This window comes from Anser anser (genome assembly GCF_964211835.1).
Source record: "Anser anser genome assembly, chromosome: 12".
NCBI lineage: Eukaryota > Metazoa > Chordata > Aves > Anseriformes > Anatidae > Anser > Anser anser.
The window spans coordinates 5,280,531-5,306,564 of NC_139733.1; the positions used below are offsets into that span (position 1 = coordinate 5,280,531).

General features: G+C 39.4%; 2 protein-coding genes across 13 annotated transcripts in view; one reads left to right on the forward strand and one right to left on the reverse strand.

Annotated features, from left to right (window-relative positions):
- Positions 1–247: 247 nt before the first annotated feature.
- On the forward strand, positions 248–22,058 carry ACAD9 (acyl-CoA dehydrogenase family member 9). Of its 2 annotated transcripts, none has more exons than XM_083796420.1 (18): positions 248–432; positions 1,964–2,057; positions 4,560–4,661; positions 7,502–7,608; positions 8,829–8,929; positions 10,066–10,144; positions 10,956–11,130; positions 11,708–11,781; positions 13,263–13,338; positions 14,019–14,089; positions 14,478–14,597; positions 15,252–15,380; positions 16,653–16,732; positions 17,306–17,432; positions 19,155–19,232; positions 20,029–20,157; positions 21,248–21,320; positions 21,696–22,058. In XM_083796420.1, exons 1-18 carry the CDS (start codon positions 307–309, stop codon positions 21,794–21,796), a joined length of 1,842 nt encoding a protein of 613 aa, XP_083652546.1. In that variant the 5' UTR covers positions 248–306; the 3' UTR covers positions 21,797–22,058. The 2 variants fall into 2 exon arrangements, with proteins under 2 accessions (XP_083652546.1, XP_083652547.1); XM_083796421.1 differs by having other exon boundaries at positions 426–927.
- CFAP92 (cilia and flagella associated protein 92 (putative)) overlaps positions 12,055–26,034 on the reverse strand; it is a 120,574-nt gene continuing 106,594 nt past the window's right edge. For 9 of the 11 annotated variants that reach the window (XM_083796406.1, XM_083796403.1, XM_083796408.1 and 6 more), the window contains 4 exons: positions 25,436–25,617; positions 23,909–24,108; positions 22,746–22,876; positions 20,165–21,083 (listed from right to left, as the gene is read on the reverse strand). In XM_083796406.1, the coding sequence (XP_083652532.1) occupies positions 21,043–21,083; positions 22,746–22,876; positions 23,909–24,108; positions 25,436–25,617 (554 nt within the window). In that variant the 3' untranslated portion in view covers positions 20,165–21,042. Of the gene's footprint in view, positions 12,462–20,164; positions 21,084–22,745; positions 22,877–23,908; positions 24,109–25,435; positions 25,618–26,034 lie in introns of those variants that run through there. The other 2 variants (XR_014571733.1, XR_014571734.1) reach the window with 2 other exon arrangements.

Sequence of the window (26,034 nt, forward strand, 5' to 3'; positions counted from 1 at the left end):
CCAGGTGCCAGCGCCTAGGCAGGTCACTCGGGTCACAGCAGCAGTGCCTCGGGCCGGGCACTGCTCTCTGGAAACGGCTGCAGGAAGGGCGGGGCGGGGCCGGGCCGTCAGCTGCCGAGGGGCAGGGGGCTCACACCCACCACCTCCGACCCGCGGCCGCAGCGCCCGGGGCGGGGCAGGCTCCGGGCCCCTCACGCCTCACGGGCGGCGCGCGAACGCCCCGCCCCTTCGCGCCCGGCCCCGCGGAGGCTGCCGGGTAGGGGTGGTCACGTGTGGCGGTGCGGCGGGCGGCCGCGGGTACCGGCCATGAGCGGGCTCCTGGTGCGCGCCCTGCGCTCCGCGCTGCGCGTGCCCGCCGCCGCGCGCCCCCTGCGCACCGCCGCGCCGCGCGCCGCCTTCGCCAAGGAGCTCTTCCGGGGCGCGCTGAGCAAGGTGAGGGGTGAGGGGCGCGGGGCGCGCGCGCGACGGCCGCCCGACGGCCGCCATCCCCCCGCGGCGCGGCCCGCTCTGCCCGGGGCCGGCCGCGGGCAACCCCGCCCCCCCGAGGGGTTCCCGCGCCGGCCCGGGGCTGACGGGGGCCGCCTGTGCCCGGTAGCTCGGCGTCCCTGCGCCTGGGGTGCGCGGTTAGCCCGGTGTGTGGGTTTGAACAAGCAGAAGGCGTGAACCCAGACCCGCAGGAAGGGGCTCGGCGCCGCAGCCTCCCGAAGCTGGCCCTGCCCGGTGCGGAGCTGACAAACGGCAGTCAGGCCCCACCACGTCTAACGCCTTCACGTACGCCTTCTTTCCCCTCGAGTTTCGATAGAACGGTTTTCTGAAAAAAATGTAGCATTTACTCGGTGCTGATACTGGGAACTGGCATAATTCCTGGAAATAACGCGGCTGGTTCTGTTTGGGCTGAGGTGCGCTCTCGTCTTTAAAACAGGAAAGGTAATAAAAGTTAGAAGCGTGCTTCTCACGCGGTCTTTCTGCTTTTTGTGTTAGTCACTCGGGTTGTTGTGTTTATCCAAACCTGTCAGGCCACACTGCATCCAGTTTACGCCCCGAACGGTTGCATGGAGAGCTCGCCACACAGGGCCATGTCAAGCAGCACGGACCCGCAGCCCTCCAACCTGTGCACTCAGGACGTTAAGCAGGCAGAACACGCTGTACACTGCCAAGGAACAGTGCTTATGGCCTGGACTTTGAAAATGTCGTAATTTTAAATTGATTCTGATGTGAATGAAAGTTACCTATTTTTTAATTCCAGAATGGGATTATATTGACAAAATTCGTGGTTAATGAAGGATTTTTCACAGAATCACAGAATCGTCTAGGTTGGAAGAGACCTCCAAGATCGCCTAGTTCAACCTCTGACCTAACACTAACAAGTCCTACACTAAACCATATCACTAAGTTCAACATCTAAACGTCTTTTAAAGCCCTCCAGGGATGGCGACTCAACCACCTCCCTGGGCAGCCCATTCCAGTGCCTAACAACCCTTTCAGTAAAGAAGTACTTCCTAACATCCAACCTAAACCTCCCCTGGCACAACTTTAGCCCATTCCCCCTCGTCCTGTCACCAGGCACGTGGGAGAACAGACCAACCCCCACCTCGCTACAGCCTCCTTTAAGGTACCTGTAGAGTGCGATAAGGTCATCCCTGAGCCTCCTCTTCTCCAGGCTGAACAACCCCAGCTCCCTCAGCCGCTCCTCGTAAGACTTGTTCTCCAGACCCCTCACCAGCTTCGTTGCCCTTTTGCATCCATATCTCTTAAAATTTCTTTATTTTCTCCCTAATGCTTCTGATTTGTTTGGGTGTGTATTACAGTTGACTCCTGTAGATTTCATCAGATAACATTTCTGAACCTTTCCCACAAATCTAAATTTTCACAGTTTTTAGAACCTAGTATTTGAAAGGTATATGTACTTGAATTTTAATTTCAGTTGCATGATTCGTGCTTTTTTTAATGTCTGTTATTTTAGGAAGAAGTTTTCCCTTATCCAGAAATTAGCAATGAAGAACTAGAGGAGATCAACCAGTTTGTAGGACCTGTAGAAAAATTCTTCAATGAGGAAGGTACAGTTATTAGTTTCTTATTTGTGCAAGTGATTCAGCGACTGCAAAATGATTCAACCATAGCAGTTGAATATGATTGTTATAATTTAAGTCATTTTATGCATTTGTTGCCAGTCATATAGTGCTCAATGATGCTATAGGCATGTTGATTCATGGGATTTTCATGTAGACTACTTGGATGCTGATGAGAATAAATAAATCTTGAAAACAAAAGAAAATGAACAAAAATACAGAACAAGAAGGGAGGTGAAAGAATTCTGAGAGAGAGGTAGGATTTGAAATTGTTTAGCTTGGTTGTATTATTGCCATTTGCTATTTACTGTATTGTAATTCTTTTTCTTTTTTCTAATTCTTTTGTGAAACTTTTTACTTGTACTGTACTAAACCTGTTCTCAGCAAAGCTTTGCAGAGATAAATGGAGGGTCTTTGAGTAGCTACGGAAAATCAGAAGTATTTATAGTTTTTCAGCTACAGAGTAATGATTCTGTCTGGGAAAAGTCATATTAGCTGTATGCATTCCAGAGAGGGTTGCAGGGTGTTTCTTCTATTAGTGCTGCAATAGATGAGCCAATTCAAGAACAGTTGTAGAAAATTGCTTTCTACAAACAGCAATTTCTGAGATAGTTAAACAGTATTGTCTCAGATCTCCTGCTGACAAAGCTACTAGGTTGAGATTGCCAAACGCTGCAGGAGTATGAAGAAGCCGGTGATTGTCACAGGTGACAATTTATGAGATGCAATTATTAACAATAATAACGTAGCATTGCTCACTGACGGTAAATTAAGAATTTATGCAGATTACATTTTGGGGGGAACAGCATTCATTGAGTAAAAAAGCCGGTATTTAAGGGAGGATTGCTCATCTTTGTTTGATTTCATAGCTATTTTTGTTTAGTTATTCAGGGTAATTTATGTGTACAGGATAAAAATAGGTTAGGAGAGCACCCCTAAGCAGTTAGAAACTTGATATGATTGGCATTGCATAAGGGAATTCATCTCAGCAGTTATTCTAAAGCTTAACAATCTGCAGACACTACAGACAGAGGTCTGTATGGGCGTAATAGAGGAAGAAATAAAAATATAAAAAAAAAAGCCTTTCTTCCCCAAAACAGTTGGTGGCATACCACAGATATGTATCTTACACAGTATAGCTAAAAACTTAGTGTGGAAAAACATCTTTTCTGTAGATGTTTTTCCTGTTTGAGTAACTTCACTCAGAAGTGCAGCAGAATGCTTAGTTGCGTCCCTCAGTTGCATTTCATACAGACATGACAGCATCATTTAACTGTGGTGAACGTAAGTTTCTTTAGCAACGTGCTATTACTTCTGAAGAGTTACTTCTTTTTGAGAACTTTTTGGAAGGATGGCTTACAGTCCTTTTGCTGCAGCTTGCATCCTTCCCTGGCTGCCTAATATGATTCTTGTATATTTTCACTGTCACCACACAGAACTGCTCTGGTAATCCCTCAAGAATTTAAGTAACTCATAAGAACACGATTTTTGTAATTAACCCATTTATGTTCTTTTGTTCTTTTTTTAATCCTAACCCTGGCATAGCTCCAGAAGAAAATCCTAGAAATACCTAGCTTGCTCCAGTCATGGGTTCTGCTAGCATGCATATGCACAAGCTGTGCACATAGAAACATTTGAGATAATGAAGTACAGATCAAATCTTTCCCATTTCCAAGTTCTTTTCCCATATCTGTCATCACCATATCATTATAATCTTTATACCTGGGACCTTCCAGTTGTTTATGACTTTCAGGGTGTCACGAGGTGGGATACTTAAGTGGAGTGTTGGTTCCATGGCAGATTAGGTTTTTCTTAATGTCTTCAGCTCATTTCATGAATAGACTAAAAAACAGCCATTGTGAAAAGTGATGGGCTCAGGTTAATTTGCAGCGCCCCTCTCCTGAAGGACAACGCATTCTGGAAATGCTTTTTTTCTGGAAGCAGAGTTGGGGTTTCTGGGTGGAGTGTTCAGGGCTTACCTGAGCGGTCGTGTTCAGAGTCCAGGAAGTCAGTTATTCACCTTGCTGGGAGGCAGAGTGGTTGGGGCCCCAACCAACCTGATGTACTTGTCATCCTACAGAAGCTGGTTTAGGGTTTGAGACTCTTCCAATTGCAAGGGGATGACGGCAAACACGACAGTTTGCAGGATCAGGCTAAACCTAGAAAGAGCAGCTCTTGTGAAGTTGGGGATGAGATGTACATCTGTATCTGGTGCAACAGGTGCCGTGTCTTTTTACTAAAGATGCTTTAGTAAGACTACAGGGTAATTACAGCAGGGAAGGGTGCGATGCTCCAGCAGCCCCTTTTTCCATAGGTTATTTCAGTTCTTCAGCTCTGGGCTCTCAAACTGGTATTTAGGTTAGAGGTCACAGTGCTGCTCACTCAGAGACACGGTGACCTGGGCTCTGATTTGAGAACACTGCAGTCTCAGAGATTTTTTCTGCATTAAGAAACAATGTTTTTAAATTGTAAAATTATGTGTATCTGTAGTGGACTCTAAGAAGATTGATCAAGATGCAAAAATCCCGCCTGAAACTTTAAAAGGACTGAGGGACCTGGGTCTCTTTGGCATGCAGATTCCAGAGGAATATGGTGAGTAAGTGATCAAAAAGAATAACTATCCGTAACTTTTGTGTCTTGCAAAAAGTGTCCATACTATCCTGCGTGCAGTCATTTGGCCTGGACGTCCACATCAGGAGCGCAGGCTTCCACTCTGGGGAACAAAGAGATGCAGACACTGAGAGGGTCAGTTGGCTCTTCAGGGAGCTATGGATATTCTTAGCTCAGGCACCTAAGTTAGACAACTAAATTTAGATGGTGTACATTCCCCTCGGCATAGCATTTTCCTTTTTGTTTGTTTTCTGGATGCAGTAGAGTAGCGTGATGTTTTATGGGACTTGCAGTACTAGCTGATGATTTCTAAAATTACACCAGGTTCAAACATGGAACTTATCTGTCAAAGCTGTCACCTGTCATTCACAGATAGGAATGTTTGATCATACAAAGGTATAAAAGTATAATGATGACTTATTCAAAGTATAGCTTTTGTATAAAAACTTCTTGTGCAGTACTGAACAAAAAGTTTATGTCCTGATGGACATTATAGTATAAATTGGGGTCAGAGACATGAGTTACTCAGTGGATTACGCCTTAAACTTGCAAAGGCATTTTTAAGAAAATTATAATCTTATTCTGATGCATTTTAGAAATGGGATTGAAACTAATACCTAATATGAAATAAGTAAGGTAAGAGATCCTCGCATTGTCGTATTGTCTTTTGAAGAAGACAACTTTGTCTTCTGAGTTGTTCTCTTCAGAACTGTGTTTGCCCATCTGCAGACACTAGTTTCAGTGGGGAAGACATCTAATTTTTGAATAGTATGAAACAATGTATTTGTGTTGGTAATTACACTAATAACTGCATAAAGCTGGAGACACACCTCAGTATTTATTTTCTGTAAAGCAATACCCTATTTTACATAACATTTTTTCATTTGTTGTTTTATTGTCTTAGGCAACATAACTAGTGTTGCTGTGCTGCACTGATTTCAGTTATTTAAATAAAGCTACTTTTTTAGTTTTTAACTAATACACTGCTAACAAGGTTATTTCCCATTTTCTGTTGTTTAAACCTGCTGTACTTCTGTTGGTGGTGCCTGTCATATTTTAAAATTCTTCAGTCATACATAGTCAGTGCTTCATTCATGGTATGGTATTCTTCCTAATGGGTTGTAGTAGTGGCGTATTTGTTAGAAGCATTAAAATGCAGAACTTCAGTGGGAAAAATGGAGCTCTTGTAAATCATGTAATAGTGGCTCTCTTAAAGAAGTAACGGTGGGACTTGTAATTAATGTAAGGGTGCTGTGAAGGAAAAGGGTGTAAGAAGCACTGATTTGAATGAATGGCAGCGAGGAGGCTTTGCTCTTGTGTTTATTTAACACACAGAAAATAGTAGCACCATTGAGACATCTGCTGAAATAAGGTGTGCACAGAATCACAGAGCGGCCGAGGTTGGAAGGGACCTCTGGGGACCACCCAGTCCAACCCCCACCCAAGCAGGGTCACCCACAGCATGCTGTGCAGGGTCACGTCGCGGCAGGGTTTGAAGACCTCCAGAGACAGAGGCTCCACCGCCTCTCCTGGCAGCCCGTGCCAGTGCTGTCACCCTCACAGTAGAGAAGTTTTTCTTCATCCTCAGATGGAACCTCCTGTGTTTCAGTTTGCGTCCATTGCTTCTCATCCTGTCACTGGGCACCACTGAGAAGAGTCCGGCCCCATCGTCTTGACACTTCAGATATTTATACACACTGATAAGGTCTCCGCCCAGCCTTCTCCAGGCTAACCAGGCCCAGCTCTCTCAGCCTCTTCTCGTAAGAGATGCTCCTGTCCCCTTATCATCTTCGTAGCCCTCCACTGGACTCGCTCCAGAGCTCTGCCTCCCTCTTGTTCATTATCCTGACTTCTGCCACTGTCGAGTAAAGAGTTATTAACCTGGGCAAAAGATTATCTTGATTAGATAGAATTGTTTATTCAGCAGTAATATATACAATAGTCTTAAGTTATGGGGAGCAGGACTCCTAATGCTGAAAACAGAAAGTCCTTGAACATTAGACTCATACAGATGTGACGTTGATTTATCCTTCTTCTCTTTTCAAGCTCCTTACAAATAGTCTCTGTATTTGCAGCAGCAGATCACAGAAAGGTGGTGCTGGTGTTGAGTTTGTTTCTTGATATACTCACATTTTTTGATTAAAAACGTCTTTTGAAGTGTTGTATTTTATTCTCCTTTAGTACCAGTTTGGAAGTCCACATGGGGAACTGTTCCATGTCAGTTCCAGGCCGTTTTCTGCCCTGTTTCCACTGCAGCTGGGCGCAGCCTGGCTGCTCGCGCTTGTCTTTGTATCACTGCCAGAGCCTGCCTCGACAGAGACATGCCCAGCACTGCTCCCTCTGCAGCCGGGCAGCTGGGAAGCTGCACACGGGTTAATTGTCTGGGTTTGTAGGATCACATGGAGATGTCACAAAACATTAGTTTATGCTGGAAGCACAGAAATTCAGAATAGAGCAATTTTTATACCAAGTCTTTTACCGTTTTTCACGTGCAGTGTGTTTAAATAAGCTTGTTTTCTACCATTTGCTGGATTATGCTGTGTTTGCTACATTTGCATGCACGTGTGCTTGAATACAAACAGACCTGCTTTTTGATTAGTACTAAATTCAGCACAACTCAAGAATTGAAAAACTCTCAGTTTCTAAAATGTGTTTTCCTGTCACAACTGCAGCAGTATGGTTCTTATTTGTGGACGTAGTCCATGCTAAGATATCCCCCCGTTATATTTTTGATGTTTCTTTACTTGAAAGGGATTTTTGGGGTGGGAAGGGGGAAGTTAAATCCTAAAGTATCTGCTTAGAACAAAACACATTTGTTCCAGGTGGTCTTGGCCTATCAAATACCATGTATGCACGCCTGGGAGAAATCACTTCTCTAGATGGATCCATTGCAGTTACGCTGGCAGCTCACCAAGCTATTGGGCTGAAGGTAGAGTTCTTTTATGTCAAGTAGTTCTTTGCAACTGGCATAGAAAAGGTGAGGTGAAGTTTGTTTAGGTACAGAGTGAGAGTGTTGTGACTAATAATAAATAAGAATTAAATGATCCCAAGTTCTGTAAATTGAGCCAGCTTGATCAAAATAGCTGGAAGAAATATGGAAAACAGTAAAATATCAGTAGTAGGGCTAAAATTACAGGAAGGTGGTGCAGTCATGCAGAGGATTCAGAAGGGTGCAACTTTTTCCAGCTGAATGAGGCTGCATATTATATTATGGGAGGTAAGAGATGAAAATGTATCCAAGATCAATGTGTTGTAGCCAACGCATGAATTTTAAACTATTTTTCTGTATAATGTAGAGTGAGGAATCTAACTCGTAACACCTTTTATGGTGGCTGGGTAGTAGTATTCTGAAGCTTGAAATAGCACAAAGGTCTTTATAATAACAAAAAATGTTATTCTTGGAATTGAGTGGATAATGCTAATTAAAAACAAGTGTTTATTCCTCATTTTGCTTCCCCATCTGTAGAAGGGGGATAGTGAGCTGACCTGATCTGTAAAACGGTCTAATGAGGACTGTAGTGTAAGCTGCGACGACTGTTCCTCTTGCTGTGGCCAGTTTGGGTCAGTTGTGGTTAATCCTTCCTAAATATGCTGAGTACCTGTATCTTAGCTATTTAATCATAAGAAGTCCCCTGTATAGAAAGTAAATACAGCTCTGTACAATCAGAGATAATTAAAATAAGTACACTCACCAAAAAAATGTTGAATGCCTTTATAATGAAATAATTGAGAAAATAGGTAAATCATGTGTTCTGTTCTCTGATTAAGAGCTTTTAAAATTGATGCTTTTGATTCACATAAAGTCATAATGAAAGTAATGAAGGTATGACAAATTATGGAGTGCTGTCTCAGTGCTCGTACCTTTCCGAGCAACAATTAAATCTTCATTTACAGCATAAGTATAGTGAAACCTTCCCTAGAAGGCAGTCTTAACAATAAGCCATTTCCTATGGGCATTTGAATAACTGTGCTGATAACGTCGACATATTTTAAAGTCAGTTAAATAATAACGTCCTTTGTTTCTTAAACTCTTTTAATATTACCTTGTAATACCATATAATTTACAAATTAAGCTTCCCGAACTTGTCAAAGTTTGTCAGCTTCTTTTCACACAGTTCAATGCTGAAAAGTTTTCTATTAATTGTTTAGGGGATTCTCATTGCTGGCACTGATGAACAGAAAGCAAAGTACCTGCCTAAACTGGCATCTGGGGAGCACATTGCAGCTTTTTGTCTCACTGAACCTGGAAGGTACTGGTTTTGTAATTATGACAAATTTGTAAAAATAAATAAATAAATAAATAAATAAATAAATAAAAATAAAAAGGGTGTTTCAGAAAGCCAACACTAAAATGGTATTTTTTATTGTCTTTGTTACATTGGTTGTTTGGTTACTGTGTTAAATATTTACTGTTTTGCACCTGTGTCCTCAGTGTATATGTCAATAGCTATTTTTAAAATCACGCATTCTGCTTATGGCAGTGTTCATGAAATCACTAACTGGTGTTTGATTTTAGCTGCATTAATTTTCACAGTTGTTCCCATCTCAACTATTCATCCACTTAATTTCTGGCATTGCTGAATATAAATTAAAAGGATACTTTATGCCATATCTCCCTAGGTACTAGTTGCAGCACACAGAAACAATTGTTTTTAGAGCTGAATTTTAGAACTCTGACCCTATTAAAGAATCAGATGAGATCTTGGTGTTTCAAGAACTCAGCAACTGTCTTCAGCTGAAAGCCCAAAGTGAGCCATTGTGGCATTTTAATTTGTGCAAGAGGAAGCTTGCTTCAAGGGGGAGATTATTATGCACTTAGTTATGTAATAAGGTGATGATTGAAGAGAGTGCTTGAACTTTCAATCACAGAACATAAACTTTAATTGCTTTGTTGTAACTGAACTGCTAATTCTGCTCCCATGGAAAGTATGTGATGTGCCCAAATGCTCATTGATAAATACTGTCACAGGTTCGTTTATTTTTAATTTCTGTTGAACCTTTTTTCCGTTAAGATACACAACTAGGGTAGAGTTTTAAACTTGATTGTGATTTAGGATAACATTCGGTGTATGGTCAAGTAGCTCAAAGTGTAGCTCAACAGAGTTGCTTGTATGGCATTCTGAAGACTCGGGTCAGGTCATAAGATTGATAACATACATGTTAATCAGCAGAAATGGCCCTGCAGGGTAATTTAAGTAGATTTCATCAGAACTATTGAATCTAATAAGTTTCCGTATTACTAAAGAACTAAAATTTTTATAGTACTATTTAATGCAACTGTAAACATTCTTTTTTAAAGGATGGGAAGAGGGAAAAAAATATAGGTCTGTTTTTTAGAGCGTATTTATTTCTTTAAACACTAACCACACACTTGTTTGGCTTTTAGTGGAAGTGATGCGGCATCCATCCAGACAAGAGCAACGCTCAGCGAAGATGGGAAGCACTTCTTACTGAATGGCTCCAAGGTATCCACTCACAGAGTGGAAGTACTACAGTTCTTCTGTTACAAGCTTATAGAAAGCACTTTTGTCTTTTGCAGGATTATAATTCATTGGTTTTACTAGGTAAGACTCTAGCTTGGTAACTGCGTCAGGCTTTTGGGATTTCCAAACTAGTGAAGGATGACCATGTCAAAAAGACAGCATGTTGGTTTAGGACCAATCAGAAAAGAAAAGTACACTGCTCAGGGAATGACTTTTGCTCACCAGGCATTCCGTCAGATAAGAAAACATCCTCTTAAGTTCCTTCTCTGTTATCCCCAGGTCAGAGTGCGCAGGTTTTTAGGGAGGATTAGTTAGTTAGTTCTCTGTGACAGCACAGGTGAAGAGAAACCTGAAACAATGTTTTCCCCTCTTTTCATTCTTCGTCATGCTAGATTTCTTAGGTATTTTTGAAAGGAAAGTTGACAGGGCTGCTTGGAACATTCTTGCTAAAAGCAACTGGCAGAATACGCTCTTGAAGATACACGTACATATACTGACTTCAACAGTGTTTGATACTCTTGAGGACTTGATCTGTTGTTATTGATATACTTGTCTATGATGTGAAGAGATGCAACCTGTGGCCTGCTTTGTAGTATTTTTCATCAAAGGTGAAATTATATTGGGCAGTGGATGTAGAGGCCCTTGTACCCCTCGCATGCCATAAGTAACAGGATGCACAAGCTTTTGTGAAAATGCACCAGAGATCTTAATTTAATTGAACCTCTTTTGTAACCACTTGAGAACAGCGGTTACAAAATCAGAACAAATATTTTTCTTTCTTCTCTCAAAACAGGTTTGGATATCAAACGGTGGCCTTGCGAGTGTTTTCACGGTATTTGCTAGGACAGAGGTTGTTGATAAAGATGGACAACTAAAAGACAAAATTACCGCTTTCATCGTAGAGCGAGACTTTGGCGGAGTCACACACGGGAAACCTGAGGATAAGCTAGGCATTCGAGGATCCAATAGTAAGAATCATTTAAAATTGTTAACAGAAATGTTTTAATGTTTTAATTTCTTTAGATTATCTGATTTCAAAGGCAAATTAGTCTTTTCCATATAAATTTCATGTTTCTTTACCTAGCTTTTCTTCGGAGTCCTTCCTAATGCCAGCTCTGAACTAATAAATCCGTATTTATGGACACCTGAAGCTGCACTTTTGTGCAGTAAAAGAAACAACTCAGAAGATGAAGCAACCACATAGCTTTAATTTAGAATTGTTTTCTTCGTAAGCTTACAGATGATTGCAGTTTTTCGCAATCTATCATTTGAACTTGATTGCTGTATCAATTCCATAAAAGTCAAAACTGTAGTTCTCTGTTTATGCAATGTACATTAATTGTATTTTGAATATTTCACATCAGTAATTGATGTAAACCACAGTCTTTTCCCAAATTTCAACTCCTTTGGAAGTTTCCATAATTCTGTCATTCACAGTGCATTAGGAAAACTTTTTTTTTTTTGTTACAAAAGTCAGTTATGTTCCTGAATGGCTTTTAAATATTTCTACATTATAAGTGAACAGCAATTTACTCTGTGTTTCAGCCTGTGAAGTACATTTTGAAAATACAAAAGTGCCTATAGAGAATGTAATTGGAGAAGTAGGCGGAGGATTTAAGGTAAGCAGGAAATAATTTTTAAAAGTCTGAAGGAAATCTAGTCTTTCTTAACTGTACAGAAGTTTCCTTATGGGTAGTATCAACACTGCCAAGCTGAAGAACACTGGGGGAAAGACTTCTCAGTTTACCTTATGTGCTTTGTATTAGCTGGTTTCACCAGAGCCTTGTGCATGAGCATGCCGTAAGTTCAGGTTCATATTTATTTCTTAATAAAACTGTAAGACAGATTCTGCTATTTGCTTGGCTTTTAAAAGATGCTTTTCATGGTATAGGAAACATACTGTTCTCTTCTGAAAAGGGAGGATTTTTTTTCAACAGAACTTCTGAACTGAACTTTACTGTTTATACTGTTTTCTACTGTTTCTACAACCAGAATTGTGGACTGTGTAGAAAAGGAGAGAAAAGACTGTAGCAGGAAATGGTTTGAGCAAAGGCCAGACCTGTCAGGTGGTTTCCCAGGATCAGATTATAGCACAGGAAAAACTGGGAGTTCACTGGAAGGCTGTCTCAGGCACTGGTTCCTCTGCATTGCACCACAGAAATGTGAAGTCCTGTAAGGTCCTTAACACTGTTCACTTTGCTGTTGTAACCTTTCTCCAAGTATGAGTTGCAAAGCTGTTCTTAATGGTCCTTCTGAGTTTTCCTGCGCCTTCAATAGCAGGCAGCTCCAGACTGAAATGCTAAATAGAATAATTTCCTTTAATGTAATAAACATATGAAAAGGTACTCTTAACAGTTTGTTCTCCAGGGAATTACCACAAGTTGAGAGGTAGGAGCAGTGACTTTTTGCTAGAGTCCTCAAGAGTCTCTTTGAACTGGGTCACCCATGTTTTCTTTGTTAAAAAACAATAACGTTAAACTTAAAAATCTATTTGTGTGCACTGTGGAGCTGTATTTGTACACCTTCTGTTCTTGTTCCCTTTTCATGTATATTGCTGGAAGAGTCAGCAGAATTTTGACAGTGAATGGCTGTTTAAAACAGACATACAGACATATATCCAAAAATGTATTTTGAATGCACCCGAGCATCTTATCTCACCAAAATTCTGCTTTCTGTAGGTAGGAGGTCCTTTGTTTTGCTCCAAGATTACTATTTGAAAAGAATGAGTTAGTTTTACCAGCTTTTTGGATGGATGTTACAGTCTGCCCACGTATGTATGGCATAGATAAGAGTAAGACTAAGGTGGGACTGTTGGGTATAGAGATAGAACTGAGTAAGGATTCAGTGGATCATCAGTACCAGAAAACTACTTCATGTATGACTTGGATTGTCTTAAATGCTTAGTTCTAAAGCGTTTCTGTTGGGATGCTGAATGCTGCACTGACCAGAATCAGGGCTGGTTTCACAATATAGGAAGTGTAATCCAGTGATGAGTGACATCCAGGAAAAGCACTAAAAACATGAAGCTAGACAGCAGTAAAAGTTTTGTGGCAACAACATGGCCTAAAAAAAAAAAAAAAAAATTCATTTTTTTTCACAGGTTGCCATGAATATCCTAAACAGTGGAAGATTTAGCATGGGCAGTGCCTCTGCTGGAATGATTAAAAAATTGATAGGTAGGTGAATTGGGTGTTTTGGATTGCTGGCTGCTACGCAAAAAAAAAAAAAAAAAACACAACCGATTTTCATAAGGTATTTAACAATGTTAATTCAAAATAGTAACACTAGTCTTGATTGTAACATCACTGCTGTTACTCATAACACGCTTTGATATCTTTATAATACTAGATTTCCTTGTTAAACATTTTGATTAAAAACCTGTAAAACACTGAAGATTTCAGTTCATACATGGTAAAGCTCTTGCCTCTGTTAAATTCATTCTGCAGTAAAATATTCTCAATAAGTGAACAGCATATGTAGTGTTGCTTTTAGATCCTATAGAGTCCTTAAAATTTCAAATTGGCTCAAAGCTTGCATACAGTAACAAGTAATAAAATTGGCTTACACCAATAGTTACCCGAAATAGTAACAGGCATCTCTCTCAAAAAAGCAAATTATTAGCACTAAAACATGCTTCCTGCAAGAGTACAGGTTTACGCCTTAGACTCGTGTTGTAAAGCCTTTGGCACAGTATTCCCAGACTTGAGCAGCGCTGTCATTCTGAGGGTGCTTTTCACATTGCTGAAGCAGTAGGGGTTGGTCAGGCAATAGAAGAACACTATGTACAGCAGGCATGAGATGTCACAGTAACAGTTGTGCTGTTTTGAGATGGATTTTTTTTATTTTCTTTTTAAAGAAATGACAGCGGAGTATGCTTGTACCAGGAAACAATTCAATAAGAGACTGAGTGAATTTGGATTAATTCAGGTAATTAAAAAAAAATGGAAAACCTAAATGTCTGTGCTTTGTTTTGACTAAGTGCTACGATGTAGGTTATGTTGAGGGTCTTTTGGCTGTACTGGGCTGTACTGGTTTAAAAAATTGCTGGAGGTATTGAATTGATATATGTTTAGTGCAGACTTCTGTACGCTGATCTTTTAAGTGATTTTTAAGTGAACGATAAACATGCAAAGTAATTTTTTAAAGCATTTTCATGATTGCTTTGCAGTAGCACTTTTTAATTAAATATTATTTGGTAATATGTTAAACATATAAAAACTGCAGTTATACTGTTCAGTTTCAAAGTTATTGCAGACTTGGCTATGCTCTTCTGCATCTGAATCAATGTATGTTTCCTCTCACCACTATTTTACAGGAGAAGTTTTGTTTTATGGCCGTGAAAGCATACGTAATGGAGAGTATGGCTTACCTCACTGCAGGAATGATGGATAGGCCAGGGTTTCCAGATTGCTCTGTGGAGGCAGCCATGGTCAAGGTAATGTTATTGAAAGACTTGCCTACGGCTTTAAGCTAATACAGACTAACACCTTTCCTGTTTTTCAGTCTGCATTACAAATTGCTTAGAGGCTCGGGTATTTCTTACAGACATAAATACAGAAACTTCAGCTAGATTTAAGAACTAAAAAGAAGACATTACTTTTTATTTCCCCCACATTATAGATTACCTTAGATTCAAAGCTTGTGTCACCATACAGAAAATAAAAGCTGACTACAACAGGTTTGGTATATTGCAGTCCTCTTGAGTTCTGTTTTTATGCAGCATCACGCAGTGGAAATAGTGCTAACAGTTTTGTTTCCAGCTGCAGACCTGGCTAAGGAGTTTCTGTCCTGGCTTGAACCCAGAATCAGTTGCAAAATACAGAGTGAGAGAGGCAGGCCCACTCAGGTGGAGCACCACTGTTTAAGGGATTTCTGCAGTGTCGGCCAGGGGACAGATGCTGCAGGCTGGCAAAGCAGCCTTGAGGAGAGCTCACAGATGTTCATCCCCCAGTGATAGTCCCTTACGGTGTGGGGACATTGCAGTAATGTCACAGTCCTTTCAAAGGTCTAACTTGAGGCATAGTAACAAAGCTACGTTGTTTGTGTGTCCTGTGTGAAGCATGGTGATTAAAATACTGTTCAACGACAGGTGTTCAGTTCTGAGGGTGCTTGGGCCTGCGTAAGTGAAGCACTGCAAATTCTTGGAGGCCTTGGCTATATGAAAGATTACCCCTACGAACGCTATCTCAGAGACACCAGGATATTGCTGATTTTTGAGGCAAGTATGAATATACTGTTTTACCATAAATTGAAATTAACTTGCTCACCTTCTGTAAACCTGAGGTGAAACAAATCCAGCGCAGTACTCACTTAAATAGGCCTTGCATTCAGTTAGTTGTGAAGTTTGCTATAGTTTGAATACCACTGAAGAACTAATTTGTTTTCTTTGGAGATAATATTGTCCTATAGTAAACTAAGATATGATGGATTTTATAGATTAACCACAAAGTGTGAGCTTCACTAGGAACCGACACTAGCAAGTATTTGTATATTTATCTCACATAGCTAGGAAGAGTCAATTTCATTCTTGATTAAAGAGCAAAACCAGCCAACCTAGAGCATCATCATCCTATATCGTGGGGAGGGGTTAATACAGTTTTGACGGACATTCTGAATAGTAAAACCAGATATAAGCAGCACCTTTTAGACCTGTTGAAGTAGAGAAGACCTTTCACACTGGACAAGCTATAGGAAGACTTGGTTAAAAACAAAACCAAAAGCACTGGAATTCCTGTAATTCATCTCATTTTCATACTAATCCCAATAGTTCTGTAAAGTTATTTTTCAGCCATATGTAATAATGGATTCCCGAACATCAAATTTGTACAGTCTCATCTCTAGTTTCTGGTTTGCTTTTGCTTTCCAAGCAGGCATGTTGAGCAGTTTTACAGTTACGGAACATACAAATGTTCCTTTACCGAAACAATCCAGAACCTATTTTTTCATCAAAACACATTTAGTCTGGTTTCTTTTTTGTTTTTACGTATGTGTGTGTAATAATGAGAGGCTCAACGTCTTCACAACTAAATGAAGGCAGAATTTTATAACCAAGCTAAAGCAGAAAGGACAGTAAACATTTATGGATGGTGGAAGAGTACTTTTTAGTATTAACTAAAACAATGGAACATTAGAAAGGGAAGACAGGCCAGCAGACCTGCTTGGAAAATGTTCAGAAAATGTTCATTAATATTGTAAGCCTTATGTAAGTAAGTGGTTAACAAAAGAACCCCTCCTTAAGACTGTACATAGATCTAAAAAAAAAAAAAAAAGGTGTTTAGTTTTTGTTGCCTGCTTCCAGTATCTGTGATCCTCTGCAGCCATACCTCCTCTAACCTCAAGGAAAAGCAGAGCATGTAAGTTATTTACTGAAAGCAGTTTTGAAATAAAAATATATATAAAAATATTAGCACAGCATATCTAGATTTTTGAAATACTAAAAATATTTTGTACTTGCTACTGATTTCAGTTTGTATTATGTTTTTTTTTACAGGGCACAAATGAAATTCTGCGACTGTATATTGCTTTGACGGGTATGCAATATGCAGGCAAAATCTTGACTGAAAAAATAAAGTATGTTCTCATTTATTGCTAGTTTTTATTGAATTAGACTGATAATTACTAAGCCATAGATAAGGCGGAAACTGTAGGAAAAAAACCTGCTGTATTTCTAAATATATTGTCTAAAGGCAGTTCAATGCATAGGGGTCTTTTTTTTTTCTCTTTAATTGACAATGTTTTATATGTTTAGGAACCTTGGCCAATTGTGTCTTACCTTCTAAGTCCAGCTTGTATAAAATACTTTCTTACAAGACCAGTAATTAAAATTGCATGACTTAAGACTTTATAAGGAAGTGTTATTGTTAAGACAGACAGCTGTATCATATCTATTGAGTGTATATACTGGTCTCTCTAATTTACTGTACTGTTGAAAGGAACTGGGTGTGAACCATATTGTATACTTTTAAGGCTGTATAGTTGTTCTCCAGACTTCACGGTAAAATGGACTAAAAGATGTCATGCTAGATAAACTGTAGATGTTTCGGTAATGTCTTTAAAATTTCAACTGGTTATCTGAACCGCCTGAAATTTCCCTTGCAAACCAGCAAATGTATTTTAACAGCTGTTGTTTACCCACCATTTTAGAGAAATCAAGAAAGGAAATGTAGGAGTGGCGCTGGAGGAGTTTCTAAACAAACTACGGGACTCGATGGGCAGAAAAGTGGACTTTGGGCTAGCTGGTGACCGTGGACTGGTGCATCCCAGCCTCCAGGTAAAGGGGTGGGAGAGGCGGGAACAGAGCGCTCCTTGATAAGAGCCAGGCACTGGTCTTTCATATTTGATTCCCTTCGCTGCTTGTCACAACTTTGTAACCTGTTTATGCAAGACAAAGTATATGCTTACGTGAGATTTACAAACTTAAGCAGATTTTTATATTATTTCAGGGGTAAGGACTTATAATGAATGTTATAACTCTGTATTTATACCAAATCCAGGTTTAGATCTATTTTAAGTAATTTATATAAGTTGACCCTTCACAGTATTAAAGTCTTCCCTTGTAATGGTCAGTTGCTGCTGTACATAATAAGCTCAGTTACAAGACACAATGCTTCTTTTTTTTTTTCTGTTTAATAGTAATATAGTTTTGGTGAACTACTTGCGTAATCAATTCTTAGGACAGAGAAGAAAAAAGGTACTTCTGGTTTTTTTTTGATAGAAAAAAAGTATAAGGTGTGTTGTTCCTATGATGTTTTTAGTGTTCTGAAGAACTGTAACAAAATGGTATTTTTCAGTATACATGTCCTCTAGGTCAGCTATTTCAGGCACACAGGTAAGAGGATTTGCTAGGATTTGCTAATACTATTCTGTGCACGTAAGGAAGCTCAACAGCATACTTCTTCGGGTAAATACACCATGTTCTGCAGTGCCTCCAGTGTACACGTGTCAGTTGGTTTAACTATAGTGATGCTGACCTACCTGATACGCTAGATTGGAACTTCTTCTGAATACCTCAAACCCACATACTTACATTCAGATTACAAGAATCATCATAATGAATTAATTGCATTTAAGTATTAACAAAAGCCAAATATGACACTGGAAATTTTTCTACCTCCTTACCACCAGAATTTGAAAATATTGATGAATTCACCCAATAGTACCACATAACCTTCATTTTCAGGGCTTTCGTGACCTGCAGCATGTAAAGTGAGAATTAGGTTTGTTGTGCAGACCACATAGAAGAGATTTGTCAGATTATTATTTGCATAAGCATAAAGAAGACTGTATTGAAAAGTTACCGAAGTAAAAGCCAGAACATTTTAAATGCCTGTTTTATAGCAAAAGAAAGGTGCTTTAACTGGCTTTCAGTGGGGTGAATATTAAGAACACAGTACTTGCCAAGAGAAAATTCTGGTCGTTTTTGGCTTTCAAGATAACAGGAATGCAGCTAAACAGTGATTTTCCCCTCAGAAAAGATTCAATATTTTTTAATCCCATTCCTTTTATGTACATAGGCAAACTTCCTCTCCTTTATAGGTGGGAAGATACAAAATGATTTAAGATCGACTTAAATGGAAATCCTAGTCACTGACCAGAAGTTGGCAGTATCATTACCTTTAGCAGAAAATTGAACTTCCATGTTTGAGGGGAAAGGTGGTCTTTCTTGTGTTGGGACACACACATCTAGGGGTTTCTACAACATTGCCTGTTGGTTGCTCAATTTAGTATACTTTATTCCTTTGTTTTGACCACTGTGCAGGCAGTGTAACTACTTTCTCATGCAGCAGGTAGTCTCATCCAGGTCAAGATTTTGGTTTATTGGCTGGGCAGCATAGGAGAAGCTTATACTTTCCAGTATATGCTTTGCCATGTATGCTTGTTGGGAAATGTCCCTTTTTACAGTTGGATTTGGTTTTTTGTTTGTTTGTCTTTTAACCTGATCAAATTGTTTAAATGTACTGAATATTTAAAATATGTATATCCTGTTTTATAGGAAAGTGGCAAGAAACTCGAGGAAAACGTTTATTATTTTGGAAATACAGTGAGAGGCCTGCTAAGTAGGTTTGGCAAGGTAACCGTTTTTTTTCTGTTATCTTCAAGTTGTATCTTTGAGTTTTTCCTCAACCACATTGGCCTCACTAGAATCTAGACTGGACTGTGTTCGTATGACATGGGCTAGGATTTTCTTTACACACCTGGTTTCCATTGACTATAAAAAAAATACTGAAATTCTGTACACAGTTGATGTAATGGACAACTTACCTTGTTTTTGTTTTGTTAAAAAAAAAAAAGTCTCTGAATTAGCTGTTTTCTTCTATCTCTGTTACCATAAATCCTGCCTGCTGCAGTGACTATCTGAGTACTTTAAGTACTTCGTTGTAAGCAAGCCATTTCCTCTTTCCCAAATGAAGAGCTATACCAGCACAATTTGAATTATGCTTATTCATTTATATTCTAGAGCAAGTGAATCTATAATTATGCCATTCAAAGTGGTTTAGTTAAATAGGAGAAACCAAACTTAGGATACCCTGGATTTTTGAGAGCCATCTGATGTGTTTTGAGAATGCTTATCAGACTACACCGTGGAGCATGAACAGATTTTTCTTGAGTAGGCTTAATATTTTGGTACTTGAATTTCAGTGATTTTGGTGTTTACCAAAGTGGTTTCAAGACACAGCAATTTTACTGCTTGCTGCAAAGGCTGTAAAAGGTAGAACATAGTTAACCTGTAAATTACTGACTTCGTAGGGGTAGAAAATCAGTGTAACAACTAACCTGTATATGCTAAATAAGTATGAACATAAATACAAACTATGGAAAAAATGATTTGATTGAAGTCTGCAAGCTAATCATTTTTATTCTTCTAGACAATAGTGGATGAGCAGTTGGTTCTGAAGAGAGTGGCAGATGTAGTTATTAATCTGTATGCAATGACAGCAACTATATCCAGAGCCAGCCGGTCTATCAGTATTGGCCTGAGAAATCACGACCATGAAGTAAGTGTACATTAATATCAGTCATACCCATTTATCAGCTACGCTCCATGGATCATGTACCTTAACAAAACAGAATTTATTGCCATTCTGCCTCGTTACATGTTTTGTAGTAAGAGGCACTGCATATCTTCAGACCTTGCCCTGAAACGTTACAGCCTGCGTACATTTTACAAGTCTCTAATCAGCTGCTTTTGTCTTGACTAGCCAACTTTCCCCTCAACTCTGAAAGATGGTTGTTGCATTCTTTGCTGCAGAAGCACGATGCTGTTCTAAAAGTGTGTTAAACTATCAGACAGCGCATGCTAATGGCTCAGACTTTGCAAAATCTCAGTGACAAATAGCCTTCGTTACACTAAAACTACACACTGTATGTTAGGAATTTGTATCTATTGCAGCAAACTCTCCTGTGAGCCTGATAGTGTACCAATTTGTTTCTAAACTGATTGGTGCAAGAATGCAGTAACGAGACCAATTACCTGTCATGTGAGCTGTAATGTTGTCAAAGTATTTAAAATATTTTAACACACATTTATGAATGAATTATGAATTTGCATGTTCTCTTAAACCTGCTAATACCATGCTGTTCTTCCAAAATGCTTTCCAAAAAGTAATAATGCTTTATCATTAGTAATAATATATAACAACAACAGTATTTTGTCACTAAATGTCTTGAAAGTAAAGTGAGAGAGTTTGACAGCAGGTGATTAGGGTAGATCATTTAAAATTTCATGGTAACAATTATGCTACATGACAAGTAAATTCACTACAATCAAGTGTGAGAAAAATTCAGACTGATTAAACTTTAGTCTTTAGTGGTCTGGAGACTTACTTCAGATTTTGTGTGCATAAGCCCCTTCTGGATTTACTACCACAAATGTCTTTTTGTCAGTTTTCAGTGAGGTCATCCCAACTCTGAGACTCAGTAGCTGTGGGAAATAAATAACAACTAAGCATAAATTATTATCCTACAGGGCTCCATATCAGAGGTACAAAACTAGAGGTTCAGAAGCTTAAAGTATTTTTACTGCATAAATTTTGTTCATGAAATTCATTTAGTAGTTTTTAATTGAGTTTTGCTACTCTTTCTCAGGTGCTGCTTACAAATATCTTCTGCACAGAAGCGTATTTCAAGAATAATTACACCATGGCTCAATTACAAAAATGTAAGCTCTATAAAATATATGAAGTATTTTTTATGCTCTTACAGCTTTGTCTCTAAACAAAAAAGTAGGTATTTTTTATATGACCAACAGAATTTTCCGCAGTGGGGAGGAAAACAAGATCTATCAGTAACAAATTCTCCTGTAAAGAATACATTAGCTAACAATCAGGAATTTGATCTATTCATCTCTAAGTACTAACCATTTAGATACTTGTTTTGTGAAAGATTCAGTCTGCAATAATCAGAATCTTTTTAGAAGACGCTGAAATTTTTTGCCACTAAAGTTTAGATACTTGTATTCTAAAATCCTTTTTAAAAGAAAATTAGAAAAGCTGTATACTGTACTTAAGTTGCCTTTCCTTTTGCTTCTCCATAGATGCAGATGAAAATCTGGATGACTGTATTAAAAAAGCTGCAAAGCATGTGCTGGAAAAAAGAGCTTATACCTGTTCACATCCACTGGACAGGACATTCTAATTACTTCACTGACAGCAAATACTGATGAATGTAAAATGAACAGCAACTAATTTTCTGTAACTCAAGTATTTGACACCTTAAAAGTAACTATTTCATGAGTTTACCAAATGTAACCAGCTGTATTGTATCTGTGTAAAATAAAACTAAAACAAACTTCATATAAAGAGGATAAATTTTATTTAATTCTCAAATTATCTCATTAGATTTATGTCTGTCTGTTTCTTTTGATGCTAAATAAAAGCAGTTGAGATTCAGATTGAAATATGTTTTTTCTGGAAGGTGATTTTTTTCTTTTTTCTTTTTTTTTTCCTTTTTTCTTTTTTTTTGTCTTTAAGCTTAAATCAACTACTTAGTGGAAGACCATTTACTTACAACAACTTTTACTTGGAGGGGACCTTGGGAAGTCAACTTGCCCAATGCACTGTGAAGGGCAGGGCTAAGTGCAATCAGCATTGCCTTGTCCAGGCAAGCTTTGAGTCTCTCAAAGGATGGGTGTTGTGCTGTCTGTCTCAACTCTCGTTTAGAAATTTTTCCCTGTATTTGTCAGAACTTTCTGTTCTGTTCCCTCTTGGCCTCAGCCTTACACATACAACCATTGTTTTTGTTCGTTTGTTTTTAATAAAAACAAACTTTATTTGAAGATAAATTGTCATCTAAACAAATGTCATAAGATGATACATTTTTCATAAACATTATTCAAACTCGATGCCTATTTACACTTTTTCTTAACCTAGCCTCTTGGTAATCTCCAAATACAGTGTAGTTACCTCCTACCCTCAGCAAGTCAGTTTTAGCCTGTGACACATTCAACACTTAAGAAACTGTCCTACTTGCCTTAGGGAAGTATTTGCTGGCCAGATTTCATTAAGAAGGCAGTTATTTTAGGTCACAGGTACACATTTACCAATTCTCTGGTATTCGCTGAGTGCTTTCTGTTTAACCAAGTTACCTGTGTCCAGAGTAACAGCTGGCTCTGGCATTTCATTCTGGAGAGGATCTTCCTGTTCTGCACTGGTAGCAGAGCGTCCTCTTGCTGATTGGTTACGCTTGTAAATAAGTGACTGTTTATTGCAAAATAAACTGGAATGGAAAAAAAAAAAGTCGCTCAGATTAGGCTGCATCTCTTTAATCTACAGGTCTCTAAATGAATAATTGCAACACTTCAGCAAACAAACACGTTTACCAAACACCACTAGATCTGTTAAATTTGTGGTACTACCCAACAAGCTTGCCACACATATCAATTACTATGTTACTTCATTCCTGTTGCTTGACTCCTAGGAGACACTGCTCAACTCAATCTGCTGTTGAACCTACTAGAATATCAGGTTCAGCCTCACAGCTAATGAGAAATTTGTTTCGCAAGTTGACACCTAAAAGGCTGACGTCTGACCCCGTTAAGCATGACTTACAGCAAGTATGGGATTCTGGGAGAGTACAGCAAAAACTGAATACATGCATGAAGTATCTTAGAAGATGGGATTACATGAGAGCAAAATAACAACTAATCTCCCGCACTAAGGACTAATACATGCATTTAACCACTTTACATTCCTCCATATGTAACTGAGTTAGTAACTAAAAGTTTCCTGTTAAGGCTAGATATGTTTGATGGCCCAGTCTAGAAAGGTCAAACAACATGAAATGTCTTCAAATGTCTAGCAGTGTAATTAAACTGTAAAGGTAAGAATTGCTCTGCAAGAACAAAGCTTTGTATTTCTTAGATTAGAAAGGCCGCAGACCACAGTCTCCAGTGTAAACTCACTTCAGTGTAAACTGACATGCCAGTGTCGCTGACAGTACTGTGGAAAGAGTCTGCAACTATGTCGGTACTGCACAATGACACCCAGGGCAAGTGATGACCAGTGGCAAACTCTCTTCCTTGATTATGGGGTTGGGCTTCAAAGGTCAGCCTCCCAAAAACACCAAGCTGTCTCCTACAGAACTGGTTCCATTTGGATACACCCTAAAATTGATCAACCTAGTAATGTATACTACAATATCTTTATACTATAACACCTGATGTACAGTCTATAAAATGGTTTGGAAGCCTTTAACATAGCAGGCCCCTTTTTCCACATTCAGTGCTTTCTAGCAGTTAGGTTGGCTTACTTGAAATCTGCTCCTTTGAGTTTTTCAAACACCTGACGCTCTCTGTTGTGGCAGGGGATAATATTCTTGCTCCACTTCAGGCTGTGCTGACCTTCAGGACCTGGTACAAAGCCATAACAGATGCTCTTCCTCCTGCCTGGTAGGACATCCGCACTGTTTTGAGAGGGTTGGTTGTCCAACACCGACAGGGCTGGGATAGGCTAGGATAAGAAAAGAGGCTTGGTTCTGGAGGGCTCCCCTCCCCTTCCCTTTTTTCCCCCCCTCTCCCTCCTCGCTTGTTTCTTAGCTAGTAGACCACTGGTAGTTCTTGCCTTTGTAAAGGGATGTTTTCACAAATTATTCAACGATTTTATAACAGGACAGAAATGTCATCCTATGGGCTACACCAAGAAGCCTTGGAAATGTGTTTAAGAAACACTGGCTATGACAGACTTGTATGTCTGATAGCCTTAAGTAGAACGTCATGAAGTGCAAACTGTAAGTTATATAATAAAATAATGGTATTATTTATACGCAGACTAGCATAAAAAAGGCTGTGTATTGAAATTACAGGAAACAGGCAGAGTCCAAGATGGACACATTTCATATTTTGAACAGCCAAATCAAAGCAGAAGGCAGAGCACAAAGCAGTATTCAGTTCAAAGCCTGACACTAACCTGAGGAGGCCAGGCAGCTTGCTGCTGTGTCCATTCAATACAAGAACTGGCATTCAGAATATTATTAAAAAAACGGGAGGGGAGGCATCAGCCTCAGAGGTTTAACTCTGCTTGTGTTATGGACATTCTCATAGTTCCTCTGTGTTTTTTTTTTGTTTGTTTTTTCTAGAGCATTTGTAGCCAACAGTTTCACTCTCTTTGATCAAAACTGGCTTTAAAAGCATGCTCAGTGTTTGGGTCAGTCATTTATATGCAAGCACTGACTATGATTCAGCCAACAAAAGAACAGTTAGGTGCAGGCCACCCACACAGCTTTTCATATTTATGAGCACAAATCCTTTCATCTTCCAAAACTGAGGTGTCTGTGTGTGTGATTTTTGCACCAACAGGCTGATATGCAATGCTCAGGAAGTCTATACAAAGCTATGGTAATCAAGAGAACACATGGTGAGGCATTTGGCATGCAGCCAACAGAAGTCCCTTAACCCCTAGATTTCGTTAGGGGACAGTATAATTTCTTTCAAAGCTGCTAAGCCAGCTGGCAAAAAAATGTTCTTCCTTTCTCCCCTTCCGCACGCAGACAGGCAAGTTAGTTAACTGAACAGAACTCCTCCCCCATGATCCACTATCTCTGACTAACACAGCAAAGAATTAAAAAATAAAAATAAAATTAATTTTCTGCGCTGTCTGATGTTTTTCTAAGACTTTTGTAAGGTTGAGTAAACCAATCCTATCAGCATCAATTTAACAAATATTTTTACTTCAAAAACTACTGTGCTAAACTGTCATCTGCCTGCCACGAAGTACGGGAGTGCTGTTGCTACACAAAGGTAGGTGCCAAGATCAGTATCCACAGACAGTTACCCTTTACCTTCAAAATTAGTCCTGGCTTCCTGAGTGAGAATTTCAGAGGTTCATCTTTCAGAAGTCCTTGGAGCTTCTGGAGCTGACGACTGGCTCTTGGCCTGCGTGTGGATAATTCAGCTGCAGCAGAGCACCGGTGAACTTTCAGCTTGGTATCATCAAACGCAGTTTGCACAACCCGAGTAGCATCTTCACAAGGTCAACAACAGATTGTAAAAGAAAAAGCAGACAATAGAAAGCAGTTAGATGGAAAAGATAAGAACTTCTGAATGTTTGAACAAGGATGCTAAAAGCTTGCTATTACCAGGAACAACCTTTCTCACAAGGATTCAGCTAGAACAGATGATAATGGTATTAGAATAATGGCTAGTGCCTCACAGCAAAGACAATTCACAGTCCTGTAAACTCCATGAAACACATGGAAGTGAAATTAATCCTAATTTCAAAAGCATTTCTCTGTCAGAAGCACTTGAGAAGAATTGCACTAACCGAGTGTTTCGCAAGTTACAGGGTAATGTACCATCAGAAAACTTGTCAAAGAGCAATGATTCCAGTAACAACAATAAAGCTATTATTTTCTACACTCCAGTGAATCTCAGGGGGTTC

What these genes read in the sequence shown, in the direction of transcription:
- ACAD9 (XM_083796420.1), top strand. Translation starts at nt 307, where the DNA reads ATGAGCGGGCTCCTGGTGCGCGCCCTGCGCTCCGCGCTGCGCGTGCCC. An exon ending in ACCAAGCTATTGGGCTGAAG is followed by an intron (nt 7,609 to 8,828) that starts GTAGAGTTCTTT and finishes TTAATTGTTTAG; the next exon opens with GGGATTCTCATTGCTGGCAC. An exon ending in TGTCTCACTGAACCTGGAAG is followed by an intron (nt 8,930 to 10,065) that starts GTACTGGTTTTG and finishes TTTGGCTTTTAG; the next exon opens with TGGAAGTGATGCGGCATCCA.